This window comes from Stegostoma tigrinum, chromosome 13 (assembly GCF_030684315.1).
Source record: "Stegostoma tigrinum isolate sSteTig4 chromosome 13, sSteTig4.hap1, whole genome shotgun sequence".
Classification (NCBI taxonomy): Eukaryota; Metazoa; Chordata; class Chondrichthyes; order Orectolobiformes; family Stegostomatidae; genus Stegostoma; species Stegostoma tigrinum.
The window spans coordinates 37315215-37331530 of NC_081366.1; the positions used below are offsets into that span (position 1 = coordinate 37315215).

At 42.5% G+C, this 16316-nt stretch overlaps 1 protein-coding gene across 4 annotated transcripts in view; it reads left to right on the forward strand.

Moving 5' to 3' along the window:
• Window positions 1-16316, forward strand: part of LOC125458173 (CCR4-NOT transcription complex subunit 6) — a 75063-nt gene that overhangs the window by 22149 nt on the left and 36598 nt on the right. For all 4 annotated transcript variants that reach the window (XM_048543143.2, XM_048543141.2, XM_048543140.2 and 1 more), the window contains exon 3: window positions 6439-6625. In XM_048543143.2, coding sequence (XP_048399100.1) covers window positions 6439-6625 — 187 coding nt within the window. The remainder of the gene's footprint in view (window positions 1-6438; window positions 6626-16316) is intronic.

Sequence of the window (16316 nt, forward strand, 5' to 3'; positions counted from 1 at the left end):
ATGTTTGGTTTTTGTTTCAGTAACTGAAGCAGTGGCATTGTTTATTCTTATTCTTAAACTGCACAATAAGCAATTTTGTGCTGTAATCTTGACTGCAGGAATCCAATACAAAAATCATTTGGGTACTTCCATCATATTATGTTGGACTAGATTTGCATGCAATCTGTGAAGTGCATCAACAGGGTTCAGTATTCAAATTTCACCATTGCATTTTGTGAAATTGAATCTAGTCATTTGTAGGCAACTGCTAAAACAAAACAGGGCAAGCTACCAGACCGTAAGTTTAAAAACCAGAGGTTCATTAATATTCTGCAGGGAAGGGAGCCCTTCAATTTCTTCCTGGTCTGTTGTATTCATGACTTCAGTTCCAAACTCAAGAGAACACTAGTCAGAAGTTGGTCTCAAACAAAAACACAGAAATTGCTGAAAAATCTGTGGAGAGAAATCGGAGTTAAAGTTTTGGGTCTGACGTGCCTTCTTCAGAACTGGTGGTAGTTAGGAAGAGTGCTGATATTAATCCAGTAGATGAGCTAAAGGGAGTGGGAAGAGTAAACAACAGGTGGAAATGGAGTTCTGGGAGAAAAAAGTTAGACAAAGGAGTGGATAAAGGTCAGTCTGGGGAAACTGAATAGCTGCTACTGGGGGTTTTTACAAAGGGGCAGCATAGTCGCTCAGCAGTTAGCATTGCTGCCTCACAACACTAGGGACCTTGGTTTGATTTCACCCTCGGGCGACTGTCTGTGTGGAGTTTGCACATTTTCCCTATGTCTGCGTGGGCTTCCTCTGGGTGCTTGGGGTTCCTCCCACAGTCCAGAGATGTGCAGGCTAGGTGAATTAGCTGTGCTAAATTGCCCATAGTGTTCAGGGATGTGTAGATTAGGTGGGTTTGTAGGGGGTTGGGTCTGGGTGGCATGTATGGGGTGGTGTGGACTTGTTGGGCCAAAAGGCCTGTTTCCACACTGTTGGGATTCTGTGATTCTAATGGGTTGTGTGTGGTACCAGTCCATGAGATGACAGGGTCTGGGCTGTGGGGCTTGGGTAAGGACATAGCCTCAAGCCCTAAAATTGTTGAACTCTAGGTCCAGAAGGCTGCAGAGTTCCCAAGTGGAAAATGAGGTAAGACAGAGGAGGGAGTAGGAGGAAGCCATTTGGTCCTTTTTGAGCCTGCTGTGCCATTCTCCATGATCATGGCTGATCGTCCAACTTGATAACCTAATCCAACTTTCTAACCTAATCCAACTTTCTGTCCATAAGCTTAGAGCACTTCTAGCGAATGTGATCAACCTAGTCGCCTCTTGAATGCATTCAGTGTTTTGGCATTAACTACTTCCTGTAGTAACGAATTTCACAGGCTCACCACTTTTTGGGTGAAGACGTTGTCTCCTCATCTCCGTCCTAAATCGCCTACCCCGAATCCTTATACTGTGACCCTTGGTTCTGGACAGACCCATCAAGAACATCCTCCCTGCATCTACCCTGTCCAGTCCTGATCGAATTTTATAAGCCTCTGAGGTCTCTCTTCCTCCTCTCTTCTCCCCCCCCCCCCCCCCCCCCCCCAAATTCTGCCTGAACTCTAGCGAAAGTAATCCCAATTTAGTCAATCTTCCCTCTTTTGTCTGACCCACCAGAATCACCTGGTAAACCATCGCTGTACTCGCCTGGTAGGTAGAGCGTCCTTCCTCAGGAAAGGAGACCAAAATTGTATACAATATTCTGTGTGTGGTGTCAAGGCCCGGTACAAACACAACAACAGATCCCTGTTCATGTATTGAAATTTCTTGCAATGAAGGTCAGCATGCCATTTGCCACTTTACCACCTGCTGCACCTGCATGCCTCTCTTCAGTGACTGGGGTGTGCAAGGACACCCCAGGTCTTGCTGCACACTCCCTTCTCCCAACTTACAGCCATACAGGTATTAACCTGCTTTCTTATTTTTGCTTCCGAAGTGAATAACCTCACATTTATCCAAAGTATACTGCATCTGCCGTTGAGTTGCCCACTCACCCAACCTGTCAAGATCATGCTGAAGATGCTGTTCTTCCAGCTTGTGCTGAGCTGCGCTCCAACAAACCAAAGACAGATTTCTGAAGAAGGGTCTAGACCTGAAAGATCAGCTTTCCTGCTCTTCTGATGCTGCCTGGCCTGTTGTGTTGATCCAGCTCCACACCTTGTTATATCAGAGACAGATGTTAGCCAGGAAACAGTGGTATGTTAAAGTGCCAGGCAACTGGAAACTCGGGGTCTTTTTTTTTTTTGCAGACGGAACATGGGTGCTCTGCAAAGCAGTCAGAAATTGATCTGTTGCCTTGAAGCTTATCACAAGCTTTGTATGCCTTACAAAATGCATATCAATCTTGTAACTTTATTAAAATAAACATCCTCTAATGAGGCAGCTCAGGTACAAATATGTTGATTGTTCTCCTATGCTGTGTCATTTTGGATTGGAGAGTCTTGTAGACAGATTGGCTGCTGTTTCCTACATTACAACAAGACATACAAGGCTATGGGCCAAGTGCTGGGAAGTGGGATTAGAATAGTTAGTATCAGGAACCAGAAAGCTGACGTTTCGGGCCTCGTCCCTTGTTCAGAAATGGGTAAAGGGGTAGGGGGCTCTGAAATAAAGGCAGAGAAGGGGATGGGGCTGGGAAGGTAAGTGGGTGGTGATGGTGAGTGCAGGTAAGTAAAGGTGGGAGGAGCGGCTAGGTTGGAGACAGGACGGACAGGTCAAGGAGGCAGGGATGAGAGGGAGGGTTGATCATGAGATGAGGTCAGGGGTGGGGAGATTTTGAAGCTGGTAAAGTCCACATTGAGACCTTTGGGTTGTTGTCTCCCAAGGTGGAATATGAGGGGTTGCTCCTCCAGTTTCCAGGTGGAGTTGTTGTGGCACTGGATGAGGTCCAGGACAGATATGTTTCCCAGGGAATGGGAGGTGAAGTGGTTCGCGACTGGAAGGTGTTGTCGTTAGTCACAAACTGAGCGCAGGCGCTCTACAAAGAGGTCTCTGAGCCTCTGCTTGGTCTGTCAGATGTAGAGGAGGCCGCATCGGGAGCAGCAGATGCAATAGACCACATTAGCGGATGTGCAGGTGAACATCCGTCTGATGTAGAAGTTTTTTTGAGGGTTTGGTTTAGAGCTGAGGGGGCAGGTGTAGCAGGTCTTGCGGTTGCAGGGAAAGGTGCTAGGGGTGGTGGGACTAGTGGAGAGTGTCGAGCAGACAAGGGAGTCGCGGAGAGAGCGATCCCTTTGGAAGGCAGATAGGGATGGGGAGATGCAGTCGTGAGTGTTTTTGACCACCTAAAGGAGGGAAGTTGCGGTCCTGGAAATACAAGGACATCTGGGATGTTTGGGAGAGGAATACCTCACCTTGGGAGCAGATGCATCGGAGGAATTGGGAGTAGGGGATCGCTTTCTTGCAGGAAGGTGGGTGAGAGGTGGTGTAGTCTAGGTAGCTGTGGGAGTTGGTGGGCTTGAAATAGATATCAGTTTCAATAGCCTACCGACTCCCACAGCTGCCCTCTTTGTGCCAGGTTTGTGATAGTGTGACAACATCCCAGTTGGTAACTGGTGCCTTTTAATTCCCTAACCTTTGTGAGCACACACAGTGAGTTCATATGCATGCAGTACAACTCCTGCTTAGACTTTTTCTTACTTGCTCCCTTATTCTGCCTCCCCATATTAACGTACTGTTCTCTATTCTAGTGCTATGTGCTTCTCCCAGCACTTTGCGTGATATATTATTTTCTAATCTTTCCTGGTTTCCTCATCCCTGCTAATTTAGTTTAAACCCTCTCCAACAACGCCAGTAAAACTGGCTACAGGGAATTCAGCCCCATCTTTATTCAAATGCAGACCATCCAGCTTGGACAGGTTTCATCTCCTCATGAACCAGTCCAAATTTTCCAAGAATCTAAAGGCCTCCCTTCTGCATTATCTTCCCAGCTACTCATTCATCTGCATGATCTCCATATTCTTGGATGCACTTGCATGTGGCACAAGGCCTAACTTGGAATTACTTTAGAAGCCCTGCTTAATAAATGTCTGTCTGACTCACTAAATTCCAGCTGCAGGACTGCAACCTCCTTGCTACTTGTTATAAGTCCCAATGTGGACCATGACCTCTGGCTCTTCACCTTCATTAGAAGAATGTCCTGCAGCCATTCTCTAACATCTTGGAGCCTGGCACCAGGAAGGCGACAAGCATCTTGGAGCAACATTGACTGCTGCAGAATTGCCTATCTGTTTCCTGAATTAAATAATCCTTGTATCACTAATATCCTTCCATTCCTCCTCTTCCCCTGCTTTACAGCTAGATTACCTTTGGTACCATGGATCATTAAGGTACTCATCCAAAGATCCATTAGCTGCACCAGTATCCATTAAAGAACTGGTTAACCTCCAGACTGCAGTACTACCAGTCATGTTTTTCTTAGACTATCTGATATTCCCTGATTCCATATCTACCCGGTTGCTCCTAACTTTGTACTTTGACCACATCTCTCAACGTGCTACCACATAGTCCTCTGCTTCGTGGATGCCTCTCAGTGACTCCAGCTGCTATTTGAGCCCTGAAACCTGGAGCTAAGCTTATGTGGCCAATGATACTTCCTTTAGGTGAGCTCATCCATGTCACAGGAAGTGTCTGCAACTCTGTACTTTCTACAGAATGGGCTTTCTTTTGGCTGAACTGAGATACCCAAGTATATCTTAGTTTGTAGCTGAAATAACTTATTTAAATACAATGCGTTTAATTACTTTTGTACTATTACCTAAAAGCTGGAGGTCATTAGAAAGAAGAAATTATTCAACTTGACTTACAAATCTGTCATCTCTGCAATGCCTATCATTTTGTGGGCTAGGTTAGAAACTTTACATTTTTTCAATATTACTGGAGTTAAAATACTGTCCCTATCAACTACTCAACAACCAGTAAACACCCGACTTCCCTGTGATGTCATGTTAGACTCTATTTTTTTCTCCCACCTCTGTCTGTACTGTTTTATCTACTGTCCACAAACTCTCCTCCTTTAGATGCTGGTGACAATCTGAATCATTCCCTTCTATCGTGCTTCTTACTCATGCCTTTACATGATGTCATGGCTTCAGAGAGTGTGGAAACTCGTTACACAACGATTAATTTCTTCCTGTTGTTTTGCTCCATTTATATGACAGGTTGAGAACTTTGACATCCTGGTGGGTTACCATCAAACACAATCTCACTGAATTCAGTGACATTGCCCTGGCTATTCAAAAAAATCAATGGTTTAGATTCTGTCTTGTTGGTGGAGGCTGTTGCCTGTTACTTGTGACATAAATGTTAGTTGCCACTTTTTACTTCTAAACCTTGAATGTTGTCCACATGGTCATCCAGGCACAGACTAATTCAAAATCTGAGGCGCCTTGAATAGTATAGATCACCTAGCAATCATCAGCAAACATTCCTAGTTCTAACCTTACGATAGAGAGGTCATTGAAGCGGCTGAAGATGCTTGGGTCTAGGACTCCACCCTAAAGAACTACTTTATTGATGTCCTTGGAATGATCTCCAACAGCAACCATCTTCCTTTCTGGGATACGATTTGACTCCCAACCCGTGGAATTAATTCCCCTGATTGTCGTTGATTTCTGTTTTGCTTGGCTTCTTGATGCCATAGTGTACCATATGCTGCTTGATCTCTAAGGCAGTTATTCTTTCTTCATCTCTGGCATTCAGCCTTTTTTTTAAGATCATATTTGGGCCAAGGCTGTAATGAGATCTGGAGCTGACTGCCTTTGACAGAACTGAAACTGATCCTGAAAGAACAAGCTCCTGCTAGGAAGTGTAGCTTGATGGCAGGGTCACCGACATTTTGTTGTTTCACAAATAGTTAGGCATTTCTACTACCCACTAGTGGACGTTACTTAATTGTGCTTTGCAATGCATTTGCCTGCTCACCTGTGGCTCTAGTTTTACAAAAAGTTAACTTACACAGCTAAGTATGGATTGCCTAACTTTTGTCTCAGGTGAGCTCTGTTCTTTTTCAAGCTAGTGTTTATATCAAGACAAAGTTGCCGAATGGACCATTTAAGTCTATGCCAGCTGCCCATGGAACAGTCCAGTTTAGTCCCATTTTCCCTTCCTATCCCTGGAACTGCCTCATTTACTTCTGAAATGTCAGTTTCCACCACCCTGGTGGACAGCATAATTTAAAAACACAAGTTTTTCACCCTCCATCCCCTGCATCTCTTGTCCATAACCTTAAATTTGTGTCACTTAGACAAGGTGATTTATTTTTATGCATGTTTTATTATCTTTTACGTGCAACGGCAGCATGGTAACTGGGTAAGTTATGAATGTTAGTGTATATTTATAACTAGAGTCCACTCATTGCCTGTTTATCTGAAGAGAATTGGGACAAAATGGGAGGAATTTGTAACTTGTTCATTTATCTGTTGTGTAGGGAGAGTTAGAAGTTTGAGTTCGTCATTGTGGTCATTGACACACTTGACTGCATTGCATCTTGGTGACAACTCCCTTTCACGTATTCCTCCTGATATTGCCAAACTGCATAATCTGGTTTATTTGGACCTATCGTGCAACAAGATACGGAGTTTACCATCTGAGCTTGGAAACATGGTGTCACTCAGGTAAATTCGTTAACCGAAGGGAACTGTTTATATTTATGATGTATTTTATTTCAAGGATTGTTTATAAACACTTTGCAATATATTGAATGAATTGTTTCTACAGAAATGTGAATTTTTTACTATGCTGTATAATGAATTTCAGCACTCCTGTTCCTTTATTTTGAGGGTAACTGTTGCCTGTTGTTGAGCACTGCTGTCTAGCTGTTTTGTTTAAGTAATTTGTTGGCCCAGTAATAATTCATTTGTAGCGCTTAAGATGCTTAATATTCGATTTTTGAAATGTGAAAGTTTTGACCTCGCCATTCCTGTGCAATGGATTAAATTTAAGTGCTCTGGCATCCAATTGGCTGAAAGTATGCCTTTTTCAGCTAATTGGAGGCTGTTGGTTTCAGCCTTGGTATGGATGGTGAAAATGCTGAAATGTTAAAAAGAAATGATTCTTTTAAACTCTGGATTAGAAAGAGCATCTAAAGCATCAAGAGTACAGAAAAAAAAATAAGGTTATTAAATTCTGGCAGTAAAGTAACATTTTCAGAACTTTGTTATCAAAGTGTGGAACTGGAGGAACACAGCAAGACAGGCAGCATCAGGAAAAGGAAAACTGACATTTTGGGTTGGGACAGGAAGGGTCCTGACCTGAAACAACAGCTTTCCTGCTCCTCTGCTGCCTGGCCTGCTGTGTTCCTCCAGCTCCACACTTTGTTAGCTCTGACTCCAGCATCAGCAGCTCTTGCTATCTCATTTTCAGAACTTTTATTATTTTTGTACTGCTTGCACCATATTTATAAAAGTAAAGGGAATTCTCTTTATTCAAAGTATTTGTTCATTATTGGCTACAGGACAAAATAAAGACTTTTCTTCCAGACTGATGGGAAGTAAGCAGTGGTACTGAACAATGGTCAGTTATGGGCAATCTAGTGAATTAGGAAAACAATTATTGCCAATAAGAATGAAGTTGTGTATTTTACCCGTCATCTTTCTACTAATGTAAGAAAATTGGTCAATTTTCATGGTGATGCACTATGTGAGAACTGAAGGTGGTGGTAGTACAAACTGGCAGTGCAAATTGAGAAGGGTGTCTGTAGGTTTGACTCTTGGCTCTGTAAGTAGTGATGGAGTGCTAAACCTTTTCAAGGGCGAACTATATAGTAAATGGAAAAGTCCTAGGGAAAATTGAACAGAGATCTGGGTGTTCAGGTCCATTGTTCCCTGAAGGTGACAACGCAGGTCAATAGGGTGGTCAAAAAGGCATATGGCATGCTTTCCTTCATTGGGCGGGGTATTGAGTACAAGAGTTGGCAGGTCATGTTGCAGTTGTATAGGACTTTGGTTCAGCCAAAAGGATGTGGATGCTTTGGAGAGGGTGCAGAGGAGGTTCACCAGGATGTTGTCTGGTATGGAGGGTGCTAGCTATGAAGACAGGTTGAATAGATTAGGATTATTTTCATTAGAAAGACAGATTGAGGGGGGGACCTGATTGAGGTCTACAAAATCATGAGGGGTATAGACAGGGTGGATCGCAAAAAGCTTTTTCCCAGAGTGGGGGACTCAATTGCTAGGGGTCATGAGTTCAAAGTGAGAGGAGGAAAGCTTAAGGGAGATATGCATGGAAAGCTCTTTACACAGAGGGTGGTGGGTGCCTGGAAAGTGTTGCCAGCGGAGGTGGTAGACGCAGACACGTTAGCGTCTTAAGATATATTTGGACAGGTACATGGATGGGCAGGGAGCAAATGGACACAGACCGTTAGAAAATAGATGACAGGTTAGACAGAGGATCTTGATCGGCGCATGCTTGGAGGGCCGAAGGGCCTGTTCCTGTGCTGTAGGTTTCTTTGTTTCTTTTCATAAAAACATTGCTTGGCCTTCACTTGGATTATTATTAATTTTGGGCAGCACACTTTGAAAGCTTTCGAGTAGACCAAGAAAAGACTTATTAGCACTTGGTACCAGAATTGCTAAATTCCATTATGTAACAGGAGTAGAGGGGGTGAGGTGGTTTGCTGTATGAGTTGAGAAGCACAAGGCAAGACTTATAGTCTGTAAGTAGAAATTTTTAATTCCAAGTAACTGAAAATTTTTGGTAACCTGAGGACAACTATTTAAAGTCCTTAGCTGAAGAACCAGAGGCAACAGAAGGAAATGTTTACACAGAAAATGCATATGATGTGGAATGCAGTGTTTGAAAGGGTGATGGAAACAGATTCAATAGACTTTCGACAGAAAACAAAACACAAATACTTGGAAAACATACAGAGCAATGGGTAAGGAGCAAGATGTGGGATTAAATATGTTGTTTAAATACCCACAATTGGCCTCTTCTGTATTATATGATTAAGCTGATTTTAAATCTCAGACATAGAAAAATTGTTTCTCAGGCTCATGTGACTGAGTCTTTTCTGAGATTGTGGTACTTGTGGAGGTAAATGTAGTGATTGGGTTGTTAACCTGGACCAATCAACAACCTCAATCAGTGTGGTCAACCTGGTTCCAATCGGGAAGGCCCTGGCTGACCAATATAACCAGGTGATTAGAATCTCATCAGTTCAAGTGACTGACTGCAAGCTGGCAGGCCATAGTTAGTGTATGTGCACAAGTACGTGAAAGGTGACTTGGTGATGCGGCCTGGCCTCTGTGCCGTTGTTTCAGCAAAAGCTCAGCGTGTCGGCCCAGGGCTGAACTTCCTATGCAGGGAGTGAAAGTAAACTTCGTTCAACTCGTGATGCAATGTCAATAACGTCACAAGTCCTTGTATTTTGTGAAAAGACTTATGATTTCGCAAGAGGAAGAAGTTTAAAGATGCATGACAGGGGAAATGGTTGGGGTTGGTGTGAGCGGAATGTTGGGAGAAATAAACTAGGAGATTAGAATCTCCTTGGTTGAGTCACTGATTCTGAGCTGGCTGGTCACAGTTAGTGTGTTGTGCACAAATAAAGGGTGACTTGTTGACAGGATACTGGCCTCTGCAGTTATCTTAGTGGTGACGAAAGTAGGATAGGATGTGCCTGAGTGTTCAATTGCTACAGTTATCTTGGAGTTGAGGTAAGTATTTCTGGCATTGTGCCTTTTGGGAGGCTTCGCTCACTTGACCCTGCTGCTGGAGGCTGGGCTCAGCATGTGGAAAAGATGTAATATTTTTTCCGGACAGGTGAAAAGCAACAAGTAGTCCTTCTGACTGCTTGTGGACCCGCAGCTTTCTCCTTTATAAGGGGCTTACTTTCACAGAGACAAAGTTTCCAAGAGTTGACTGATTTGGCTAAGAAATATTACGATGCTAAACATCTAATTTTGATACAACACCACTTTTACTCAGCTGTCAGAGAACTGGGTGAATTCTTGTCAGGATTTGTGGTGAGGTTGAAATGACTGGCAGAGGAGAGAGATTTTGGGTTAACAGTGAATAAGATCCTGAGAGACTGTTTTGATATGTGGGATAAATCATGTAGCCATGCAGAAGTGCCTGCTAGCGGAAGCCCAACTGACTTCAAACAGGCAGTACAATTGGTGTTATCATTAGGAAATGTTGTAGGTCAAATATGGGAGCTGCAGGGTTTGCCAATGGAAGTGGTCTCCCTCACCTATCTGACTAAGCTTGGGGAACACTGTTTGAGGGCATATCCTGAGCAGAGGGACCCAAGCTAGCCCACAACAGAGCTGAGCCTCGGCCAAGTGGCTTAAATGTTCTTCAGGATCTGGGTCAGTAAGCATTGTAGTTGCTGTGGACTCTAGCAAAGGAGTCGTACAAGTTCAGACTTGAGTAAGAAAACTTGTAGGCTGATACCTGGGAGAGTGCTCACGTTGAGAAGCCTTTTGCATATGGATTGGAACAATTAAATTGTTTAGTGACATCAAAATCAGAATAAATTTAGTGTTTAGTTAAATGGTCAGCCGGTTCTTACGGAGGCCAACACTAGCACAGCTGTGCCTGTTGTTGCAAAATCCTTCTTTAACAAGATTTGCTGGAGACTCCAACACTCAAGTTTGCACAGGGTCTCGGCCAGATTGAGAACATACACTGGTGAACCATTGCAGATTGAGTATGACTTTGTTTCTGCTCTCCTATGAGAAGCAGTTGGTCCAGCTACCACTGATGGCAGTAAAAAGTTTGTGCCCAATACTGTTGGGGGCGTAATTGGTTGAGAAAGATTCACCTAGAATGGTTCAACATTTTTTGATTTAGAAACGGTCTGCATCAGTGAAGTCCTGGTGAAATGCCCACGAGTACTTCAAGTCGGGCTTGGGACTATCAAGTGGACAAAAAACCACTCTTTATATGTTGACGAAGCGATTCCGAGATTTTGCAAGGCCTCGCCGGTGCTGTTTAGGCAGCTCAAGTCATACCATTTGTGAAGCCTGTCAGTTCAGTTCACGTTTTGAGGATTTTAAGCAAATGGTAAACTGCTTCTCATAGCTGGATAACTACCCAGCCTCTTGCATAGAGGACTTGTACGTGTAATGGGGTAGAGTCGCTGTTCTTTACATAGCTGGACATGAGCCATGCTTACCTGCAATTGTGACTGGATGAGGAGTCCCAGAAGTATGCTACAATTAATACCCATTAGGGTTTATATCCGTATGCTAGACTGCCATTTGGGATATCATCAGCCTGTGTCCTTTTCCAACTGACGAGGGAGAACATTTTGCAAGAGTTACCCCAGGTTGCCATTTATCTGGATGAAGTACGAACAGCAGGGAATGCCAGGAAAGAGCACTTAGAGAACTTGCACATGTAGTTAAACATTTCTCCCAGACGATGTATGCTTTAGAAGGGAAAAGTGCATATTTCAGGCACCCTTAGTGACCAACGTCAGTCACAGATTTGGCTTAACTGATGTACACTCATTGGAAGAGAAAGTGAGGGTGATCAAAGGAGCCCCAGCTCACCATGTCTCTACTGGAGCTTAGGTCTTTCTTTGAGTCATCTTGGCACCCTTACACCTACTGTTGGGGTGGCTGGGGGGGTGTTGGAATTGTATGTAGTGACTGGAACAAGGTTGACCTTGTTATCCCGGACCAAAACCTTGTAGTTAACAATCCCAATCAATCAGGAAAACTCAGGCTGACTGATACATCTAGGAGATTAGGATCTCCTCAGTTCAGGTGACTGATTCCAAACTGGCTGGCCGCAGCCAGTGGTACTGCCTACTAGTAAAATACTAGCCACTGAGTAGATATTTCAGTAAAGTAGGATTTATTTTTCAAAAAAGTCTTTGATAGGGTGAGTGACTTAAATTTCTGTTCTTGGTTCTGGCATGGGATATAGGTAAATTTGTTATGATTTCTTTATGGTAGCCATTTCTCCACCTTTTTAACATTTGAACGTTGTTTACACAAGGTCTGTTTTGTAACCTCTAATATAATTTGGAATATAAAAGCTAAAATGAAGTGCAAGGAATCTGAAAAAGTAGGAGAAAGGATGTTCTGCCACAGACAGAAGGATTACGTGCTGAAGCTAGGTTCAAACTCAAGAATCAAAGCTAATACTTCAGCGCAGTACTAAATCAATTATGCTGTTTTGAGTGAGCTGCTAAACTGAGGCCTGTCCTTCTTAAGAAATGGAAATCAAAGATCACATGGAAGTATTCTGAAGAACAGCGCAATTTTTCCCTCCTGTGCCATGGTCAGTATTTAACCTTTAGCATTATCATAAGCATTGTCTGATCAATGTTACATAACCACAGTGGAAGTTTGTGTGCAGATTGGCTGCAGTTTGCTACATTACAGCCAATTCTTAGTGTGGTCACTGTGAAGTTCTTTTTAGGACATCCTAAAATTGTAAAAGACTTGATTTATACTTGCTATTTGCACCTTCTATAAGAAAGGGATTTAAGTGGTGTTTAGCTTTGGTTTGACTGATCAAAGATGTTAAGATGCCTAAAAGCTGCATTTGACTTTGTGTGCTGTGGTTGGTTTGCTCTAATGTTTAACTAACTACTAGACACACACAGCTGTTCTAATACTTGGACTCAACTACAACCGCAGAATTGGCAACAGGACAGAGTTCCTAGCCACACTTAAGATCAATGAGGAAGCACAACCAGCCATTAGACAGGCAGTGGTCCAGACGCTGACCAGAAGGAATGAATTTAACACACTCTGGACATATAGGAAAAAAGACCCTACCAGGACTGAAAAAAGGATTGTTTTTGTCCTATCTGTGGACAAAGAGCATGTGACAGTAATACTAAACAACAGGACGATCTCACTAAAGCACAGACACTACTAGCTGACACAAATACATCCCAGCAAGGGCAAATGGACACGTCAGTGCAGCTGGGTAATAAAATAATCAACTCACTTAAAAGACTCAAATAGACCAGACTCATCATCAAAGCAGACTACCTAAAAATGAAACCTGAGGGACAAATCGTTCCCCCCCCTCTGCACTGGAAGCACCCCTCAGACCCATAGTCTCCCTCCTAGGCACACGAACATACAAGTTAGCCAAGGAATTACAACGAAGACCAAAGCACCTCGTCAGCAAGTCACCCCACGCAGTCCATTCAGCCCAGGAGTTCCTCAGATCCCTCAAAGGCATGTGAATAGATGATGAGACCGTGGTGACCTTTGACATTACCGTCCTATTCACATCAATTGGCATAAGACTGGCAAGAAAAACACAAACGACACTATTAAAACAATGAGACCTGACTGACACTATCCCCACAGACGACATGCTGAGTTCACTGGACCCATGGCTCGTCACTCACTTCACCTTTTTTAATGGTCAAATCTATGAACAATTCAACAGGACACCTGTGGGCTTATCTAGGTCTGGTCTAATAACAGAAGCGGTGATGCAGAGACTTGAAAGCATGCCCTTTCTGCAGATCACCCTAAACTATGGATTCAATTCATGGAAAGCACTTTTCTGTCGTCAACAAACAGACTAGAGGCGACATGCCAACCGAAGAAACAGGATTCTCGCTGGCATCAATTTCACCAGGGAAGTACAGCTCCCATTCAAGGACGTCATGGTAGAATGTAGGGCCAATGGGTATTTTCTAACAAAGGTACACAAAAGCCACACGCACAGATCAAATCCTGAATTTCAATAGCAACTGACCCAACATCCATAAACTGAGTTGCGTAAAAACACAACTTAAATGAGCAGCAACCCGGAACTGTACCAAAATGAAGAAGAATACCTCTACCAAGTATTGAAGGACAACGGATACCCAAACAGCTGGGCCCAATGATGCCTATCATGCAAACGGAAGATATAGTACCCCCTGACACTCGTCACATTACCATACATGAATATATCCAAACTGACCACAGGACTCCTACAACCATTGGGCCTCAGTGGCACACAAACCTACGTCAGCCCTATGATAACTGCTAACTTGAACCAGAATGATGTGCAAAATCCCACGCAAGGAGTGCGACAAACATTACATTGGACAAACTGGAAGAAACTGGCCACAAGAATACATGAACACCAACTAATGACAAAAAGACATGACCAGCACTCATCTCCATTCACAAGGATAAGGAGCACCACTAGTTCGATTGGGACAATATCAGGATCCTAGGACAAGCTAAACCAAGTTAAGCATGGCAATTTCTATAGGCCTGGTTCTCTTCCAAGAAGGCCATCAATAAACATGTAGAATTGGACCCTACATATACACCACTGTGAAGAAAAAATAGAAATGAGGTAGTCAATTCCAACGGACTCCAGTTTAAATGACAGGTCGGCACACAACAGCACTTCTTCAGAGGCTACACTGATGTTACCCAGAAGAGTCATGAAACGTCTGCGAACTAACAATCCAGCTTGGTGAGCAAACCAACCGCAGCATCCATAACCCGAGCTATAAATCAGTTCAAGAACCTTTTTGACTTTGTGTGTTAAACAACTGTCTAGTTTGGCACTGAAGGAAATTTATAACTTCAGCTATAGATCAGGATTCAGTCTTGTGCAAACTAGAGGTAAAGTTAATGACTTGCCAAATATTCCTATAACAACTTGCAGAATATGTTCAGACTTGTACAATTGTTGCGAGTTGCTGTAGATTTTTAGACCAGACTTCAAGCGTCAATTTTCCATTTGTTTCCAATTTCCTAGAGGATTTACGTTTTAATTGAAAGTGAATGGGCTGAAGCATTGATTTGGGAAATAGAATTGAATTAGATACACGAATGATCTGAAAATTAATCTATTCGCATCTGTAGAAATTGATATTTTTACCTTTTAAACTCTTAATGACATTTGTCCAGCTAATTTTGGCACATGTATCTACTATGAGTTTCAATTGTTTTGTCAGAGGGTAAAATAAAGCTTTGTAATTTTTATACTATGTAGTTTAGAATTGAGCTTTGTAAGTTTAATACTAATCTCATTGGAACTGTTTTCAGTAGTGGCTTTCAGTTTGGAAACTCTTGCTTATTTATTTTTATTTTCCTAGTTTTTACTGAAAATGTTACCACAATATTTATCTTGAGGCAGCATATTGTAAGATTGGAAGGTACAAGTATACAAGGAAACATTGCACAATTCACTTAAAATCTTTGTTTTTCATTTGTTGGTTTGTGTATGTTGCCTGTTAGATAAATATTTAAAGTGATTTCACTGTATTAACTGCCTCATTATGCAGACTTAGGGTGGGAAGCCCACTTGTTGAACCAAAATATTAGCAGTTGTTCATGTTGTTCTTCCAATTATCTACGTCCATTTGTGGACTGTGGTTCCTTTTGCTTTACGGAAGTTTCACTTTATCGTATTTATATTTAGAACTGTATTCTAACGTATTTGTGCTTTTTCCCCCCTCCTCTTTCATTTTTTAATTTTTGTTTTGTATACCTGCTTAGAATATCTTGCCAAGAATTGGAGAAATCCAGAAATACAATGTACTATTTGTTCAGTCCATTAATACTTCCTGACTTGAGTGTTTTCAGCCTTTTGAATTGCAAAAGTGAAGACCAAATTCTTTTTAAATAATCCCAGCAGTTCTGCTTGGTTGGCGATTCAAAGCTGCATCGTAATCTCTGCTAGGCATAGATATGAGTTCCTAGTTTCATTTTATAGTGTGCTACATTAAGCTCCAGAATTAAGTCAATATTCCATAACTTAATTGTAGAGAAATTCACTGTCCACCGTGATACATCATAGATCATAGAATCCCTAGAGTGCAGGAACAGGCCATTCAGCCCAACATGTCCACACTGCCCCTCCAAAGAGCACCCAGCCAGTCACATCCTCCCACCCTCCCTGCCATTCTGTTTTTTCCATGGCTAGTCCACCGAACTGTCTCACTCCAGACACTACAGGCAATTTAGCGTGGCCAGTCCACCTAACCTCCTCATCTTTGGCCTGTGGGAGGAAAACGGAGCACCTGGAGGAAACCCACACAGACATTAAGACAGTGGCCCAAGTGTGGAATTGAATCTGAGTCAAATCAGTGTCCAAGAATCTTCCTGTAATTCACTGTGTTATCTCCTGTTGAAAATTAGGCTATCATTGGTTAAATTTTCATGTTTTCAATATTTTGCTGCTTGTTTTTCTATCTAAGTTCTAACCCAATGAATGTTGTGATTAGCATTGTAATAAAGGTGGATATTTCTTGGTGTTGAGCATTCTTCACAACTGTTCTATTTGAGATGTAGCATGTGTAGTGAAATCTCAAATTACATTGACTTACAAATAGAGGTGATTGAAGCAAACTCTGGAACTTGTTGAATTTGCGAAATC